The sequence below is a fragment of the Bubalus bubalis genome, chromosome 20, assembly GCF_019923935.1.
Source record: "Bubalus bubalis isolate 160015118507 breed Murrah chromosome 20, NDDB_SH_1, whole genome shotgun sequence".
Classification (NCBI taxonomy): Eukaryota; Metazoa; Chordata; class Mammalia; order Artiodactyla; family Bovidae; genus Bubalus; species Bubalus bubalis.
The window spans coordinates 36,409,183-36,429,880 of NC_059176.1; the positions used below are offsets into that span (position 1 = coordinate 36,409,183).

The 20,698-nt window shown below is 40.4% G+C and overlaps 1 protein-coding gene across 2 annotated transcripts in view; it reads right to left on the reverse strand.

Annotated features, from left to right (window-relative positions):
• Window positions 1–14,557, reverse strand: part of EDC3 (enhancer of mRNA decapping 3) — a 47,058-nt gene extending 32,501 nt beyond the window's left edge. Inside the window, exons 1-2 of one of the 2 annotated variants that reach the window (XM_006080643.4) lie at window positions 14,402–14,557; window positions 1,415–1,625 (exon numbers count right to left, since the gene is read on the reverse strand). In XM_006080643.4, the coding sequence (XP_006080705.1) occupies window positions 1,415–1,578 (164 nt within the window). In that variant the 5' untranslated portion in view covers window positions 1,579–1,625; window positions 14,402–14,557. The remainder of the gene's footprint in view (window positions 1–1,414; window positions 1,626–14,401) is intronic. The other variant, XM_044933188.2, reaches the window with a different exon arrangement.
• Window positions 14,558–20,698: the final 6,141 nt, after the last annotated feature.

Consider the following 20,698-nt stretch of genomic DNA (forward strand, 5'->3'; position numbering starts at 1 on the left):
AAAGCAAAATACATGTTAGTCTGCTAGAGATGGATGAAGCACTTAAGCTGAGTCTGGTTGGGAAGGGAAAATAAGAGTTGGCCAAGCAGAGTATGGGAGGGAGAGGGGCACCTTAAGCCAAGGCTCAGAGACTGAGGCCATGTAAGGAACTGCCAATGTTACTGTTGTTACTGTAAATGTTATAGTGTTACTAAAGAGACAAATGCTTGTAGAGGGCCACCAGGAGGTAAGGCTGCAGAGAAAATTAGGGATCAGATCATAGTCACACTGGATTTTTCTGGTGGCTATAAGAACAGTGAAGAAACTAGAGACAGGGGCACCAGTTAGGAGATGAGGCAGAAATAAGAGGGGATGTATACAGCAAGTGACAATGCAAAGAGAGAAAGGAGCATGGAACCAAAAAAACATTTGGAATCCAAAGAATTTGGTGACTAACTGAACATGAAGATCAAGAGAATGAAGACTTCATTACGATTCCTAAGTTTCTAACCTGGGTGAAAGGTGTCATTAGGGCAATACCGAGTGGCAAAATGCAAGGCGTGTGCGGTAAGGGGAGGAGTGTTTTTACTATGGGGGAGGCCTCAGAAAGTTAGAAAGTGATGAGAAGAGAGACAGTATAAAGGCTGAAAGTGAAGACACAAAAGAAAGGGGCAGGGTCTCAAAGGATATAGAAAACGATAACACATAAAGCATGTGTGATAAGGTTAGCCCTGAACATAAAGGGTATATCTTCTGTGACGACTTCAGAGGAGGTAAGCAATAAGGATGGATACACACCTACAGAAAAGGTTAGGTCTGGGTGTTGTTTAGGAAGTCAAGGAAGCTCTTGCCAGAAAGTCTTTTTTTAAAAAAACGTTAAGAAAGGAAGGTTTCTGTGAAACTTGTGAAAAGAGGGATGTGAAGACAACATCTAAGCTTGAGCTCTGTTGGCAAACACTAAAGAAAAATACATTCCTAGAGCTAAGGACTTTAGCTACTAGCTAGAGTGTGTCTCTGGAGATAAATTATAATACAAATCTACAAAGAGAGATAGTTATGTGGGGGGACAGGGTGTCGGGGGGGGGGAATCAATAAAGGCCTCACATATAAGAAAGAACAAATAATACAAAACTGAGAAAGGAAATCTGAAACCGTAGAAGAAAACAGAAAGATGATTCTAAATTTGACACATTTAAATATGATATTGCATGTCTGACAGAGATAAGAAAAATGTTTCACAAACCCTGAATTATCAGCTGAAAGCTAGTTACTACACAAAGTCTCTGCTGAAACAGCAGTAGAACTAGAAGATCTAAGGTTGTAAAATCTCTCCCCTGACAAAAGTAGTCCTATGCAAGAGAATACTGGCGATGAGACCTAGGTCAAGCTTCACAGACCACCAGACTGGATTTGAAGAGTCAGTCAGGACACTCACCTGAAAGTGACTTCTGGCACAAGGCACTTCACTCCATTGTGGAAAGGCCGGGTGAGAGAGATGGTCTGGCTGACCTGATCCACTGCTGACACTCTTCCCTGATAGACACCCAAGCTATCTCCACAGTTGATGGACACAATACTGCCCAGCCAATCTGTAGCCATGTTTCAGATGTGAGATTGCCGTGTAGAGAAGGAATCATGCAGTGTACCTTGAGAAACAGACAAATCTTCAGTAAAATTTAGAAAACATTATATCAGGTTATGTAATAGGTGCTGCTTAATAACACATATTCTATCACAACCTTAACTGAGGTAATAAAGCAGTAAAAATAAAGTGTTTTTTTTTCCCACTAGGAGTAAGCATACTGATGAATAAGCAATATTGTTATATATATAGTTCTTTTAAGTACTTTCAACCATATGTACTAGCCATTTACCTAGACATCACTTAAATGATAATGAAAAATCCTGGACAAAATTTTTTTTGAAAAGTTGACTGAAGACATTACAGAACACTAAACCTAACAACTATGGGACATACATTCTTTTCCAGTTCACCAACATATGCTGGGCCTTAAACTAGTATCAATTCATTTCAAAGGACTGAAATCTGACAGAGTATACTTTTTGTTCAAAACCAGAATTAAATTTGAATTTGATAATAAGAGATAGGGGCACCAGTTAGGAGATGAGGCAGGTTTTAAGGCAGATAATGAGGTTTTTCAAATCTCTCCAAATAACTGTAAATTAAGCAAAACACCTCTATACAACCAATGAGTCAAAGAAGAAATCAAAAGGACAGTTAGAAAATAGTCCAAAGTCAAGGAAAATGAAAATAGAACATATCAACATTTGTGGGATGTGCTTAAAAAAGTGTTTGAAAAGAAATTTATTGGGAGAGGGAGAAGGTGGGATGATTTGGGAGAATGGCATTGTAACATGTATAATATCATATAAGAAACAAATCGCCAGTCCAGGTTCGATGCAGGATACAGGATGCTTGGGGCTGGTGCACTGGGATGACCCAGAGGGATGGTACGGGGAGGGAGGTGGGAGGGGGGTTCAGGATGGGGAACACATGTACACCCATGGCAGATTCATGTTGATGTATGGCAAAACCAATACAATATTGTAAAGTAATTAGCCACCAATTAAAATAAATAAATTTAAATTAAAAAAAAAAACAAAAATTAAAATATGCAGAAAAAAATTTATATATTTATATTTTCTAATATAAATGCTTATATCAGAAAGTAAGAAAGGTTTAAAACCAATGATTGAAGCTTCCATCTTAAGAAGCTAGGCAAAAAGGAGCAAATTAACCAAAGGTATTAGAAAGAAACCAAAGAGTAGAAATCAATGAAATAAGAAACAATAAAAATACACAAAACCAAAAATCTGTTCTCTTGAAAATATCAATGAGGCTGATAAATCCCTACTAGACTAACCAAGAAAAAGAGAGAGAACATATATTGTCAATATCAGGAATGAACAACAGACATCACAGGCATTAAAAAGATAGTTTTATGCCAGTAAATTTGACAACTCAGATGAAACAAAGAAATTCCTTGAAAAACAAGTTACAAAAGTGATACAAGTGTAAAATAGACACAATCACTAACACAAAAAAGCTAGAAATAGACCCACACAAATATGCCTAACTGATTTTTGACAAAGTGGAAAAGTAATTCAAAGGAGGTACTGTAGCTTTTAACAACAAATGGTAATGGACAAAAACTACCAGAACTGATAAAACAAATTCAGCAAGGTCACAAGATACAATTAACATACAGAAACTGGCTGCATTTCTTTACACTAACAGTGAAATATCAGAAAGGGATGTAAACAGACGATCGTTTTTAAAAATCACATCAAAAAAGACTAAAAAAAAAAAAAGGAATAAACCTCACCAAGGAAGTGAAAGATGCTGAGAACTTACAGAACACTAATAAGGTAACTGAAGATGATTCAAAGAAATAGAAAGATATCCCATGCTCTTAGACTGAAAGAATTCATATTGTTAAAATGGCCATAATTATCCAAAACAATCTACAAATTTAACGTGATACCTATCAAGTTACTCATGACGTTTTTCACAGAACTAGAACAAATAATCCTAAAATTTATATGGAACCATAAGAGATCCCAAATTGCCAAAGCAATCCTGAGGAATAAGAATAAAGGAAGAAGCATAACCTCCCAGACTTCAGATAATACGATGAAGCTACAGTAACCAAAACAGTGTGGTACTGGCACAGAAACAGACATATGAATCAATGGAAAAAAAGGCAGCCCAGCAAAAACCCACACCTATACTCAATTAATCTTTGACAAAGGAGGCAAGAATATACAACAGGGAAAAAACAATCTCTCTGGCAAGTGGTGTTGGAAAAATTGGACAGCCGCATGTAAATCAATGAAGTTAGAACACACCCTCACATCATACACAAAAATAAACTTGAAATGGCTTGAAGACTTAAACATAAGGCATGACACCATAAAACTTCTAGAAGAGAACACAGGCAAAACATCCTCTGACATAAATCATACATTCTTAGGTCAGTCTTCAAGGCAATAGAAATAAAAGCAAAAATAAACACGTGGGACCTATCAAAGCTTTTGTACAGCAAAGGAAACCATAAACAAAACAAAAAGATGACATACAAACTGGGAGAAAATATTTGCAAATGATGTGACTGATAACAGCTTAATTTCCAAAATATACAGACAGTTCATACAACTCAGTAACAAAAACCAAACAACCCAATCAAAAAATGGGCAGAAGACCTAAATAGACATTTATCCAAAGAAGAAAGAGAAATAACCAACAGGCACATGAAAAGATACTCAATATCACTAACTGAGACATGCAAATCAGAACTACAAGAAGTATCGCTTCACATCAGTCAGAATGGTCATCTTCAAAAAATCCACAAACAATAAATCCTGGAGAGGGTATGGAGAGACAGTAACCCTCCTATACTGTTGGTGGGAATGCGCATTAGTACAGCCACTATGGAAAAGAGTATGGAGGTTCCTCAAAAAACTAAAAATAGACCTACTGTATGACCCTGCAATCCCACTCCTGGGCATGTAACTGGAGAAAAACATGATCTGAAAAGAAGCATGCACCCCAATGGTCACAGCACTGTTTACAATAGCCAAGACATGGAAGCAACCTAAATGTCCATCGACAGAGGAATGGATAAAAAAGATGTGGTACAAAAATACAATATATTAATCCGCCATAAAAAAATAAAATAATGCAGTTTGCAGCAACAAGGATGGCCCTAGAAAGTGCCACACTGAGTGAAGTAAGTCACACAGAGAAGGAGAAATATATGACAGCCCTTATATGTGGAATCTGAAAAGAAATGGTTCAGATAAACGTACTTAAAAACAGAAACAGACTCACAGACTTTGAGAACGAGCTTATGATTGCCAAGGGCAAGGATGAGGGGAAGGGATAGTTAGGGAGTTTGAGATAGGCATGTACACACTGCTATTTTAAAATGGATAACCAACAAGGACCTATTGTACAGCACATGGAACCCTGTACAAAGTTATGTGGCAGCCTGGATGGGAGGGGGGTTTGGGGAAGAATGGATACATGTATATGTGTGGCTGAGTCCCTTTGCTGTTCAACAGAGACATCACAACATTGTTTGTTAATCCACTATACCCCAATACAAAATAAAAAGTTTAAAAAAAAAAAAAAACCCAATTGAAAAATGGGCAGAAGATCTAAATAGACATTTCTTCAAAGAAGAAATCGAGATGGCCAACAGGCACAAGAAAAGATGCTCAACATCACTAATTAGAGAAATGCAAATCAAAACTACACTGAGGTAACACCTCACATTAGTCAGAATGGCCATGATTTAAAAGTTAACAAAAAATTAGATGCTGGAGAGGATATGGAGAAAAGGGAACCCTCTTGCACTGTTAGTGGAAACATAAGTTGATACAGCCACTATACAGAACAGTATGGTGATTTCTTTAAAAACTAAGACTAAAACTACCATATGACTCAGCAATCCCACTATGGGTATATACTCTGAGAAAACCATAATTTATAAACACACACGTACCCCAATGTTCACTGCAGCACTATTGACAATAGCCAAGACATGGAAGCAACCTAGATCCATCAACAGATGAATGGATAAAGAAGTTGTGGTACGTACACACTATGGAATATTACTCAGCCATTAAAAGGAACAAATTTGAATCCGTTGAACTGAGGTAGACAAACCTAGAGCCTATTCTACAGAGTCAAGTAAGACAGAAAGAGAAAAACAAATATTTTATATTAATACATATCTGTATGTAATCCTGAAAATGAAAGAGGAGAGTGAAAGAGCTGGCTTAAAGTTCAACATTCAGAAAACTAAGATCATGGCATCCGGTGCCATCACTTATGGCAAATAGATGGGAAAACTGTGGAAACAGTGGCTGACTTTATTTTTCTAGGTTCCAAAATCACTGCAGATGGTGACTGCAGCCATGAAATTAAAAGACGCATACTCTTTTGGAAGGAAAGTTATGACCAACCTAGACAGCATATTGAAAAGCAGAGACATTACTTTGTCAACAAAGGTCCGTCTAGTCAAGGTTATTATTTCCAGTGGTCATGTATGGATGTGAGAGTTGGACTCTAAACAAAGCTGAGGGCCAAAGAATTGATGCTTTTGAACTGTGGTGTTGGAGAAGACTCTTGAGGGTCCCTTGGACTGCAAGATCCAACCAGTCCATCCTAAAGGAGATCAGTCCTGGGTATTCATTGGAAGGACTGATGTTGAAGCTGAAACTCCAATACTTTGGCCACCTGATACGAAGAGCTGACTCGTCTGAAAAGACCCTGATGCTGGGAAAGACTGAGGGCAGGAAGAGAAGGGGATGACAGAGGATGAGAGGGTTGGATGGCATCACCGTCTCAATGCACATGGGTTTGGGTGGACTCCAGGAGTTGGTGACGGACAGGGAGGTCTGGTGTGCTGCGGTTCATGGGGTCGCAAAGAGTCACACATGACTGAGCGACTGAACTAAACTGATACGGAATCCAGAAAAATAGTACTAATGAACCTACATGCAGGGCAGGAACAGAGACACAAACATGGAGAACAGACTTGTGGACACAGGAGGGGAAGGAATTGGTGCGAATTGAGACAGTAGCAGTAAAACATTTACACTACCATATGTAAAATAGTGGAAACTTGCTGTGTAACACAGGGAGCTTATCCTGGTTCAGTTCAATTCAGTCGCTCAGTCGTGTCCAACTCTTTGCAACCCCATGGACTGCAGCACACCAGGCCTCCCTGTCCATCACCAACTCCCAGAGTTTATTCAAACTCATTTCCATTAAGTCAGTGATGCCATCCAGCCATCTCATCCTGTTGTCCCCTTGTCCTCCCACCTTCAGTCTTTGCCAGCATCAGGGTCTTTTCCAATGAGTCAGTTCTTTGCATCAAGTGGCCACAATATTGGAGCTTCAGCTTCAGCATCAGTCCTTCCAATGAATATTCAGAACTGACTTCCTTTAGGATGGACCGGTTGGATCTCCTTGCAGTCCAAGGGACTCTCAAGAGTCTTCTCCAACACCACATTTCAAAAGCATCAATTCTTCGGCACTCAGCTTTCTTCACAGTCCAACTCTCACATCCATACATGACTACTAGAAAAACCACAACTTTGACTAGATGGACCTTTGCTGGCAAAGTAATGTCTCTGCTTTTTAATATGCTGTCTAGGTTGGTCATAACTTTTCTTCCAAGGAGCAAGCGTCTTTCAATTTCATAGCTGCAGTCACCATCTACAGTGATTTTGGAGTCCAAGAAAATAAAGTCTGTCACTGTTTCCATAGCTTCCCCATCTATTTGCCATGAAGTGATGGGACCAGATGCCATGATCTTAAGTTTTCTGAATGTTGAGTTTTAAGCCAACTTTTTCACTCTCCTCTTTCACTTTTATCAGAGTCTCTTTAGTTCTTCTTCGCTTTCTGCCATAAGGGTGGTGTCATCTGCAGTTCTGAGGTTATTGATATTTCTCCCAGCAATCTTGATTCCAGCTTTTGCTTCATCTAGTCTGGCATTTCGCATGATGTACTGTGCATATAAGTTAAATAAGCAGGCAATTGCAGCCTTGACATATTCCTCTCCCAATTTGGAACCAGTGTGTTGTTCCATGTCCAGTTCTAACTGTTGCTTCCTGATCTGCATATTTCCTAAGATTTCTCAGAAGGCAGCTCAGGTGGTCTGGTATTCCCATCTCTTTAAGAATTTTCCACAATTTGTTGTGATCCACACAAAGGCTTTGGCATAGTCAATAAAGCAGAAGTTTTTCTGGAACTCTCTTGGTTTTTTGATGATCCAACAGGAATTGGTGATTTGATCTCTGGTTCCTCTTGCCTTTTCTAAATCCAGCTTGAACATCTGGACGTTCACAGTTCACATACTGTTGAAGCCTGGCTTGGAGAATTTTGAGCATTACTTTGCTAGCATGTGAGATGAGTGCAAACGTGCAGTAGTTTGAACATTCTTTGGTATCGCCTTTCTTTGGGATTAGAATGAAAACTGACCTTTCCCAGTCCTCTAGCCACTGCTGAGTTTTCCAAACTTGCTGGCATATTGAGTGCACTACTTCCACAGCATCATCTTTTAGGATGTGAAATAGCTCAACTGGAATTCCATCACCTCCACTAGCTTTGTTTGTAGTGATGCTTCCTAAGGCCCACTTGACTTCACATTCCAGGATGTCTGGCTCTAGGTGAGTGATCACACCATCGTGGTTATCTGGGTCATGAAGATCTTTTTTGTATAGTTCTGCTGGGTATTCTTGCCACCTCTTCTGAATATCTTCTGCTTCTGTTAGGTCCATACAATTTCTGTCCTTACTGTGCCCATCTTTGCATGAAAAGTCCCTTGGTATCTCTAATTTTCTTGAAGAGATCTCTAGTCTTTCCCATTCTATTGTTTGCCTCTATTTCTTTGCTTTGATCGCTGAGGAAGGCTTTTGTATCTCTCCTGCTATTCTTTGGAACTCTGCATTCAAATGGGTTTATGTTTCCTTTTCTCCTTTGCCTTTAGCTTCTCTTCTTTTCTCAGCTATTTATAAGACTTCCTCAGACAACCATTTTGCCTTTTTGCATTTCTTTTTCTTGGGGATGGTCTTGATTACTGCCTCTTGCACAATGTCATGAATGTTAGGTCCATGAATCAAGGCAAATTGGAAGTGGTCAAACAGGAGATAGCAAGAGCAAACATCAACATTTTAGGAATCAGAGAACTAAAATGGACTGGAATGGGTGAATTTAACTCAGATGACCATTATATCTATTACTGTGGGCAAGAATCCCTTAGAAGAAATGGAATAGCCATCACAGAAACAAAAGAGTCCAAAATGCAGTCTTGCATGCAATCTCAGACAGACAGAATGATCTCTGTTCCTTTTCAAGGCGTAACCTGGTACTGTCACAACAGGCGGGGTAGGGGTGGTGGGATGTTCAAGAGGGAGGAGACATTTTGGGAGTTTAACCTGGTCTTCTGTCAAAAATTAGGGTTAGGGGTGGGGGTGGGGTGGGCAGGAGGTTCAAGAGGAGGGGATATATGTATAACAGATGATTTATGCTGTTGTATGGCAGAGACCAACACAATATTGTAAAGCAGTTATCCTCCAATTAAAAACAAATTTTTAAAGAAGCACTTCCAATATTATCTCCTAGAAACAGTATTATCTCTATCAGATTACTTATCACATTTTCTTTATTGACTGCTTTTTGTTCCTATCTGCGCACTGCACACATCATCTCCCAATGTGAGATGATGCATGAGAAACTCCTTTAAGGACTTAATGTTATTACTAATGTGAATGACTAAATTTCTGATTATTTTGTTAAAATGTTATGGGTAATAACCAAATTATCCATATTATCTTCGGGTATAAAATGCACATTTGTGCTCCATCTGTGTTTCTACTTTTTTGCATTAAAATTTCAAAAGAAAAAAAAGATGTTTAAATATATGTTTGTGTGTATATATATATATACACACACACACATACACATTACTCATATACAGTTGAATGCTACTCAGCCACAAAAAGAATGGAATAATGACATTTGCAGCTACATGGATGGACCTCGAGATGATCATACTAAGCAAGTAAGTCAGAGAGAGAGACAAATACCATGTGATATCACTTGAATGTGGAATCTAAAATACGCTACAAATGAACATATCTATGAAACAGAAATAAACTCACAGACACAGAGAACAGCCTTGTGTTTGCCAAGGAGGAGAGCAGGTGGGGCAGGGAGGAACTGGGAATTTAGGATGAGCAGATGCAAACTATTATATATAGCATAGATAAACAACTAGCTCCTACTGTACAGCAAAGGAACCATATTCAGTGCCCTGTGATAACCGTAACAGAGAGAAAGTGAAAAAGAATGTACATGTGACTGAATCACTTTGCTGTATAGCAAAAATCAACACAACACTATAAATCAACTCTAAATAAAATTTTTTTAAGTTGAACAAATTATATAAATAAAAGAAATGAAAGGGCTGCAGTAAAAATGTCAGATAAAAGATTAAGGCAAAAACATTAAAAGAGTTAATTCATGCCTAAACAATACATATTATTACTGAGGGTACAACTCACTAATAATATATATTGCTATAATTTTCCATTTAGGTAATTTGATTATGTCAAAACACAATATAGAACATAAAACAGGTATATAAAATATATTTAGAGAATTAAATTAGGGAATATTAGAGAATTAAACAGTTTTGTATATGCCTTTGTAGTGGACAAATGTACCCATTTATGCTGGGCATATTACAAAGCAGTAGACATAGGTTCAATCCCTGGGTTAGGAAGATCCCCTGGAGGAGGAAACAGCAACCCAGTCCAGTATTCTTGCCTGGAAAATTCCATGGAAAGAGGAGCCTGGCAGGCGACAGTCCATGGGTCGCAATGAGTTGGGCACGACTGAGCAACTGAGCACACTAGACACAGGCTGATCCTGCTCAAACGCTATCAGGATTTCCAGACTACCAAATGTCGCACTATGAGACGCTACCGAATCACTTCTCTTGTAAGAAGCCTTTAGATAACCAAGTCAGGTAGACCGAAATGGTCTTCCACTCATCATGCAATTAAAGTAGTTGTCAGAAATGATTCAAAAGCAATCAGCTGATTACAGAGCTACAAACTTTCATCTCATCCACATCTGACAGAACTCTTCAGCATTCAGATCCAATCCTTTGATCTGCTAAGGACAATTAAATCGACAATTACGGATAAGTGGTTAGTTATGGATTTCTGAAAAACTAGATATCTATGTAGAAATGTGTCTATAGAATAAAAAGCTTGGAAATGACAGAGATCTTGAAAGAAAACATCTACTAGTATAATCCTAGTACTAAGTCCCTATCTTCCACAAAAGGCAGCATAGTGAAAAAGCCATGGACTTCTGAAGTCACACATTAAAGGCCAGAATTATGAGCAAATTATCCTAATCTGAGTCTCAACTGTCTCAATTATAAAATGGGAAGTAGAGTTGACACTCGAACAACATGGGCTTGAATGGTACAGGTCCACTCAAAACACCTATTTCCTTCACCAAATACAACAGTACTACATGATGGGCAGTTGCCTGAATGTGAGATGCAGAACCGCAGATACAGAAGAACCATGTATAAGGAGGGCCGACTATAAGTTATTCTCAGATTTTCAACTTTGCAGACAGTTGGAGGCTCTGGCCCCCAATTGTTCAAGAGTCAACTGCATACCAATTAAACGATCTCATAGAACCACTGTGAAGATTAAATGAGATAATCTATATAATTTTTACCATATACCAAATTTTATTTCAAATGTCTCTCTTTTTTTTTTTGGTGCAGCTTGCAGGATTTTTGTTCCCTGACCAGGGATCGAACCCATGCCCCCTGCAGTGGAAGAGCAGAGTCTTAACCACTGGGTCACTAGGGAAGTCCTACAAACACCTCCTTTTCACAGAAGGAATACTGGCCAAATAGAGGATTCAAGTCATGGCCCTAGAAAATTATACCATGAGGGTCACCTTCCGTCTCACCTGAACAAAACTACAAAAATGCCTAAATTACCTCTACAACATCTTGGAAATGAAGTCTCAACCTTCAAAGTGGAATACACACATCCTTAGGGGTACACAAAGACATGCAAGCAAGGAAATCAACTTCCACCCTACTCTATTATAAAGCTGATCTGCCCAGATATCAAATAAAGACTTTCAACCATAAAATTTATTACTTTAAAACTGGAGTCAGAAAACTACACCCATGTACCAAATCTGGCCCACTACTAACAAAGCAGTACTGGAACAGAACCTCGTAAGCTCTTTGCTTACTGTCTGGGGCTGTTTCTGCACGTCAATGAGAGAACTGAGTAGTACTAACAGGGACCACACAGCCCACAAAGCCTACCAGCAAGCCCTTTACATAAGAAAAAGTTTGCTGACTCCTGTTTTAGGATACAATTCTGTGGGGTGGATACAAGTTCAAAAAGAAAAATAAGAAATGGACAAATTCCAAGAAGGATAAAATTACCAAAACTGACTCAAAAAATAAAAAAAAATCCAGACAGACCTACACCAAGTAAAGAAATTGAATAAGTAATTTTAAAATCTTCCCACAAAGAAAAGCCCAGGCCCAGAGGACTTTGCTGATAAACTCTATCAAACGTTAAGAAATAATTACCAATTCTACATAAATTCTTTCAGAAAACAGCAGAATAACGTTTTCCAACTCATATTATGAGGGTAATTTTACTCTTGATACTGAGTCTAGTCCAAAGACATCACAAGAAAAGGAAACCTCAGACCAATATTCCTCACAAAAATTTTTATTATTAGCAAATTGAATTCAGTAATATATAGAAAGTAGAATACACCAAGATTCAACAGAATCCATTCTAGGAACACAAGACTGGCCTAACATCTGAAAATCAGGTAACGTAATACATCATTTATACACAGCCATATCTTCGAGGGCTTTTATATATAAAAAAGGTTATCTATATACTGTTAAAGCATCAAATTACTATTAGATTTAGAAAACTTTGTATTTATTTTTCAAAAGTCAATATTTACAACCTAACAAATTACATACTAAACCATTTTCAATTAAATGTTTAAATTACTTAAATTTGATGACCCTTCCATTTCATTAAACTACACTGGGCAAATCTTGAGATTAACCAGATGATACTCTCTCTTCACTTCATTAGGCAACAAATTTGATAAGAACACTTCAGATAAGGCTTCAAATACATACTGCATATAAAAAAGTGACAGACCCTCAACACCGATCACCAAATTCCCAGCTGTAATTGTATCCATAAAACAAATTCCTACAGACACAGATGCCCAAAGTCATGACGTCACCTAATTTAACCACAATAGGGCAAATCTCCCACCCCATCTCACCCACCAGGTCACCAGAAAAGACTCAAATGCCTTGCCAAAATTCGGACACATTATCATAACAGATATTGTACTCCTTTGGGATACTAATATGGACGTCGTGTCCTGTTGTTCTGATTGAAGAATTCTAATAACCCTGTTCCTGTAGTTGATAACAGAAAAATGCCATATTTTCCACCTTGCATTACTTACAAATCTTGGACTCTCAAGAATCTTAATTAAACATTTTCTAGTCCAGCGTTTTTCAAACTACAGGTCTTTAGTAGTCAGACCCATTACAGGTCAGAATCAGTTTAGTGAGTTACAATCAACTTTTTTTTTTTCTTTCAATGAAATAGAAAATGTCAGAGGGTACCACATACATAGAAGGCAAACTTTTGTTTCCTGTGTACACACTCTACACATGCAGGGGTCACAAAGAGTCAGCATGCAAAATACATTAACTGTGGGTCATAGGTCAAAAAACTTAGAGACACTCTTATTAGTCCCACAGTCCTCAAGAAGGCTTCAACAAAAGATTCTTAGCACTCAAAGAGTTATGTTTTTTGTAACCATTTCCAATTCATACAGAGAAACCAAAAAATAGGAATTCTATGCTCAGTACACTTAATCTTCCATTCATAAATAAAAGACTAGAACCTATCTGAGGTTTCCAGTTGAAATAGTGACCTGCTCAGAGGCAGTCACTTAAGTTTTGATGGGATTACGACCTTTATTTGACAGAGCGCAAACTGAAATCAGTTCAGTCTGTGGCTAGGAAAGAGAACAAAAACCAATCTGGGTCTCGAGATCCACATCTGTAACGGCAGGAGAGGGCTGTCTGGACTCCTTCTACCTCTGAAATTGGGAGGTTTGTTGACAACCAACTGGCCAAGCAGGTGAGGACTATGCCTCCCCCACACCAAAACACTTGAACCATTCAACAAGTCAATTACTGATCAATTCAACCAATATCACACAAAGAGTACTGATAATAAGAAACTAAGACTTACACTAACAACAGTAAAGAATCAAGGGGAAGTAAGTCTCCAGGAATAGCAGAAGCTGCCCCCTGCCAGTTATCACTAATTTCTCAGCTACCCTCTCCTCTCAGACTCCAGTTCATCTCCGGCACCTCCCCCCCCCACCCCCGCTATCTGTCATGGAGGTGGTACTCGCGTTCTTCCCTGCCACCGTTCTCCACTGTGCAAAAGGAAACACGCAGGGAGCAATGAGGGGGTGGGCTGCAGAAGCCATTAACAAAGCTAAACTAAGAGCCTAGGCCGCTAATGCCTCACACCTCCCGCAATTCCTCGACTGCTGAGAGTCCCGTTCCCTCGACCTCCACCTCAAACGATACCCCGGAGGCAAGTCCTAGTAATGGGTCCCCGCGCACCCGAAGAGGCCCCCATCTCGAACCCACCGCTCTAGAAGTCTGCAAGGCCTGGAAGCACGAAGCCTAAAAGCAAACTCTCCGGCAACCCCGGAAGACCCCTGCCACGAGCGCCCACCAGCCACCCGCCCCCTCGTCGCGCCTACCTCTACGCCACCGAGCCTACGCCTCCTCGTTCACCACACCAAGCCTGCCCCGAAGCACCGCAAGACCCTGAGACTAAGGGTCTTCTTCACACCCACCCCCACAGCCGCGGCCGCCGCCGGAAGCGCCCTGCGTCTCCACGCCACCGTCGTGAGGTCACTTCCGGCGCGACGCTTCGGAACCTGGGGGCGGGGCGCCCGGGAAATTTGAGAATTTGGAAACAATAACTACTGGGACCAGCTGTGTGGCCTTCCAGAACCGCGCCTGCTAGGCCTGGTTCCCTGTGTCCCGGCTACCTATATCGGGTAGAGTCTGGGTTCGAGTTGGAGTCCTGCCTGCGTCCCAGGCTCGGTTGCTGGGGAGCTCTCTTCCCTCTCGTAGTACTGATGGAAAGCTCCGACTTTCCTTCCAGTTCCTCTTATGCTAATCGCCGAACCAGAGCGGAAGACTTTGGCTAGGAGACTGCCTCTGTTCTCATGGCCCCTATCTCGATCAGTTGTAGCTGTGGGATGCAATTAGTAGGCCCCCGTGACGGATTAAAGGGAAAAAAAAATTCCCTTCGTGGTCTTCGTGGTTGATCTTCAAAGTTTATCAGCTTCAGCTCGTTTTGGGCTTAGTGTCAGCCAATCTGTGCTTGAATACCTTTCCCCACACCCACCCCTAGTACTCAGTACATGGGAAAGTGCCACTCTCCTTCCTGTGGCATTTTAGAGTCTCGGTCGCCTTGATTTTGAAAAAAATAGCCGTTTAGGATCAAGACTGAATGTAATGAGGAAGTTTATAGTTGGCAAGGTCGTCTTGAAGCCTGACACCTGGTTTAGGAACCACTGCTTGAGCAGGCAGCATAGAGGAGGGCAGGGGTTCCAAATTTGGCTCTGCAAAATAAGTCGAAGAACTTTAAATTTTTTTCTGTTTTCAAGAACTGTCCCTTTCCTTCCTCCAACACTAAAGATTTTGTTTTAGTAGGTCCGGAGAGTCCATGGCATCTGTTATTTTAAAGGTTTCTTCCAGTCAATTTTTAGCAAACCAAAGTTTGGGAACCCCTGGTGTATCAGACTCAGAGTTGAGTCTTTGCTCTACCTTTTCTTTTTAATTATTATTATCATTTTACAAAGGAGCTGTGCCTCTCTGGAAATAATAGCTAACAGTTACTGTGAAATTAATGAGATTTGCTGACCATGATTGATATTCCACATACACACACCCAAAGGTTGTTAATTCTCTTGTGCCTCCCTTCGGTTATGGTTCTATGCATGTGTGCTACGTCGCTTCAGTATAATCCACTCCAAATTATTTTTAAACGCACAGGAGAATCAAACTTTCATCTTGTTCTCTGTAGCAAACACTGCTGTAACCCCAGAGGTAGCAAACACTGCTGTAACCCCAGAGGTCAGTTGGATATTATGCTTACTCTTGCATCACCATCACCTTGCACTGCTGCTGCTAAGTCGCTTCAGTCGTGTCCGACTCTGTGCGACCCCATAGACGGCAGCCCACCAAGCTCTGCCATCCCTGGGATTCTCCAGGCAAGAGCACTGGAGTGGGTTGCCATTTCCTTCTCCAATGCATGAAAGTGAAAAGTGAAAGTTAAGTCGCTCAGTCGTGTCCGACTCTTAGCGACCCCATGGACTGCAGCCTATCAGGCTCCTCCATCCATGGGATTTTCCAGGCAAGAGTTCTGGAGTGGGTTGCCATTGCCTTCTCCGATCATCTTGCACAGTGCCTGCCAAATACTAGGTGCTGAAATAAGTGTGTATTGAATGAATTAAAGGATTGTCCAGAGATCCTCTATATAGACTTTCCCTGGAGCTCAAACTGGGAGTCTCTAGTCAGATCTGAAGTCTGAATTTGTCAGCCACTAAACTTTGGAAAAGATCAACAACTGCCTTAATTCTACTAAATGAACTGCTCTGCTTAGAGAATTCTGCTGTATTGTTTTGGAACTTTGACCTCATGGAAAGATCAATCACACAGACTTTTAAGTTTCTTAAAGCTTGTAAGAATTCTTGAGTTTCTCCTTGGATCTACAGAGAATGCTAAATACATTCAGAATTGGAATGGAGAATCGTTGTTTCACACAGTTTTACACAAATGGTATGTTTTCTCAGCAGAATTGGGGATGTTCATTAATTGCACAAAAAATTCAGACTAAAGATCAGCATCTTATAGAGTTAGGGAAGCCGGGGAGTCATGCTATAAAGTCCTTCCAAACTCCTTGTCCTTGCTACAACCACCATATATACAGACTGACTCAGTGTGTTAAAACTGAACGCTAATTGGGACAAGAAATACACACTATGTGCCTGAAACATACTGTTGTACAAGATAGCAAAGAAGCTATCAAAGACTACTACATTTTTGTTAAAATAACTCAATGCCAACTTGAAGAGGCTCCCATTGGTCAAAAGTAGGACAGTTTGGACATCAATAATAACAATAGAAATTCATCAAATATATTAAGATCCATGTGTCACTAATGATCATTTTTGAAAACTTAATTGGAAACATATTTAACTGTACACCTGATGCTCTCACTCCTATTCAAGAGAAATGAAAAATCTATATTTAAAAAAAAAATAGTACACGAATGTGCTTGGCAGCCTGAGACTGGCAGTAGGCATTGCCATCCCAGGACAACATTTTGGCATCCAGAAAAAGTTACATAGAGTTTGGAAGAGGAGGAATCCAGGCTGATTACAATAGAGGCACTTTTTATGGTTATACCCATTTGAGGATTATAATCTGCAAAAACCATGCTAGAAATTGATTTCAGAACTCCTCTACCTTATGGCAATTGATAGCATATAAAATTGCTTATTAATAGCATAGAGAAACAGTATTTTTTTTTAAGTACAGAGACTTTCCTGGTGGTTCAGTGGTTAAGAATCAGCCTGCCAATTCAGGAGATAAGGGCTCGAACGATTCCAGGTCTGGGAAGATTCCACATGCTGTGGGACGACTAAGCCCATGCACCACAACTACTGAGCCCACACTATAGAGCCTCATGCTCCTTAGCAAGAGAAGCCCACGTGCTGCCACTAGAGAGTAGCCTCTACTTGCCACAACCAGAGAAAGCCCACACACAGCCATGAGGACCCAGCACAACCAAAAATAAAATAAATTTAAAAATATAAATAAAATTTTCATTCCATAGTTCTTTGATTGGTTCAGTAAACATTTGTAGAGGAGCTGCCTACTAAGTATCCTGCACTGTGCTAGGTACTGGGATAGGAATAAAGCACTGCTTTCAAGGTGCTTACATTCTAGAAGGAAAAACAAAGAATTACAGATAAGCATGATACAAAAGCACAGAGCACCAAGAAAGCACATAAAACAAGGAAGTGGGAGAAGCAGACACAGTCAGGGGAGCACAGAGTTTCCTAGATGTGACATCTAAGCTGATGTACAAAGGATGAACAGGGATTAATTAGGTGAAACTTGGAGAAAGATCATTTCAGTAAAGGGAGAGTTACATAGAAGGCCAAGGAAATGTGTGTTAGCACAGCCCACCAGGGAAACACGGGGAGTTCAGCTTGGAAGGAGCATCAGTGTAAAGGGAGGGAGTGATGATAGGTAGATCCAGAAAGTTAGACAGGAGACAGATCCAAGAGAGCCTTCCATGCCATCAGGACCTTGGATTTATGCCAAGAGCAATGGGAAACAAATGCAGAATTTTAAGCAAAGAAATGCCCTGGTAGGACTTATGTTATGGAGAATAGACTTAAGAGAAACAAAACTGGTGGGAGTGATATCAGATGAGAAATGGCAATAATTCACACTAAGGCATTAGCAAGTCAGGCTGATAAGGAGAAGACAGTTTAGGAGATGCACCTAGAAGAAGACGTTTAGGAGAAGTAGAATCAATGCCTAGGTTTATGGCCAAGACAGAAGACTGTTTGATGGTGCTGTTTGTTCAAATACTGAACAGAAGAGGATGACAATCTTATAGATATGCAGTAAGATGATAAATTCTGGTCTGCTTATGTCGTGTTTAAGGTACTGTGGGAGCAGCTGAAATCCTTAGATTTGGGACACTGGCGGCCTTGCCCTTGACTCACTCTGGAGGTAGCTTCCACTTTGATTTTCCTTGAGCCAAGACTTTTCTGTGGTGTTCAAGTGACAGACTGCTCAGAGCTCACACCCCTCCTCCCAGACCTGCTCCATTTTGCCTTCATAGGATTCCCTAACTGTCTCCCAAATGGCTCCAAGCCCACTTTCAGCCTGTAGACAAGCCTCTTCCCCAGGCCTATCCTCCTGATGGTGAACCTCACCATCATACAATGTCCCCAAGCCCAAGGAGTAGCCAGAAATGGGACTACTTGGGAGGAGTGAGGCTGAAGAGTGGAAATTCAGGCTGAGATGAACACACCTGTGAACCTGAGAAACCCTCACCATAGAAGGGAGCTGGAAGGAAGAGGAGGGGGATAGGGACCTCCATGTGTCCTCTGGCCCTGGCCATGTGCATGCCAGGAGTAGGTCATTTTACAGTCTGGAACGTGTGGCCATCTGGTGGGAAACTGGATATATAGATCTGGAGCTCAGGAGACAGATACAAGGTTTAGAATTCATCAATAATCAGGCAGTAATTGAATTTCCAATAATGGAGTATCCAAGGATAACACATAGCATAAAGAGGGTCAAAGGCCAAAGACAGAACTTCGAAGCACACCAACATTTACAGGATATACACAGGAAGTAAGTGTTTTGGGGATAATGTTTTGTAGGTAAAACCAGTGAACAGCACCCACTTGCCTTTCCTGACTATAGGAAGGAGCGATTGACTCGCTTCTGCCTTAATGTGCTTTTGGCCACCCTAACAGTCTCTATCAAGGATATCAACCATCAGAGAATTAAACGAAGTCTTAGGTCAGTAACAGCACAATACTCATCTATAGTTCTTGACTTGACAGTACCTATCATGGAGTTCTAGAATGGTAGAGATGAAAGGAAACCTTTGAAATTATCTACTTCATCCCCCATTGTATGGGTAAGGGCTTAGCAAATTAATGGTGGATTCAACATTGGGACTCGGGTCTCCATGACTTATAGGTAGGCAGAACATGTCCCAGTCTGCCTAAAACAGTCCCAGTTCACCCCTGTTACTCATAATAATTATTATCACCTACCTTTATCCTTAAATATGTTCTGGTTAGGCAAAAAATTCCATAGTCACCTGATTTATATAGCATAAATTTTAGGGCCAAGCAAGCATTGCTATTTATTTATATGATTATTTATCTTTTATGTGATCTCAAAGGTTTAAGTGTCTTAAACTCTTACACATCATTTTATAAGTGAGGTAACTAACATGTGAAAACAGGTTCCAGACCATAAAATGCCAAAAGATCAAGATTAAAAACACAAACCTTAGATTAGGCAAGAGTTTCTTAAATATGACACCAAAAGCCCAACAACAAAAGTCAGTCAGTTCAGTCACTCAGTCACATCCAACTCTGATTGCAGCACACCAGGCTTCCCTGTCTATCACCAACTCCTGGAGCTTGCTCAAACTCATGTCCATTGAGTCAGTGATGCCATACAACCATTTCATTCTCTGTCGTCCCCTTTTCCCCCCACCTTCAATCTTTCCCAGCATATGGCTAATGCTATATAAATGGGAAACTTAGTTATGGCCAGCCCACAAGGATTCCTTATAGTTCTACCTGTGTTCCTCCTTTCTTATCCCCATAATAAAAGGCTTTCTATGCTGCTTAGCAACTCATGCCCTGCTCTCTAAGGTCTCTATTATCATTACTACAATGTTGCCTTAAAATGATGACAAAAAGCCACAGAATCAATTGTTCTGCATTTTCTTAAATTCCATATCTTTCTATTTGGCATCCATTGGTTAATTACATTAACTGTGTTTTCTTCAGAGAAGGCGATGGCACCCCACTCCAGTACTCCTGCCTGGAAAATCCCATGGACGGAAGAGCCTGGTAGGCTGCAGTCCATGGGGTCGCTAGGAGTCGGACACGACCGAGCGACTTCACTTTCACTTTTCACTTTCATGCATTGGAGAAGGAAATGGCAACCCACTCCAGTGTTCTTGCCTGGAGAATCCCAGGGACGGGGGAGCCTGGTGGGCTGCCGTCTATGGGGTCGCACAGAGTCGGACACGACTGAAGTGACTTAGCAACAGTAGCAGCGTGGCCTCACCAGCTTTACCATAATATATCCAGTATATACATTCTTAGAATAGGCAAGAAGTATCTCATTTTGTAGTTAAGAAAATGTAACATGAGGGGACTTAAGTCACTTACTGAAGATCATACAGTGAGTGAAGGAGCTGAGGTTTG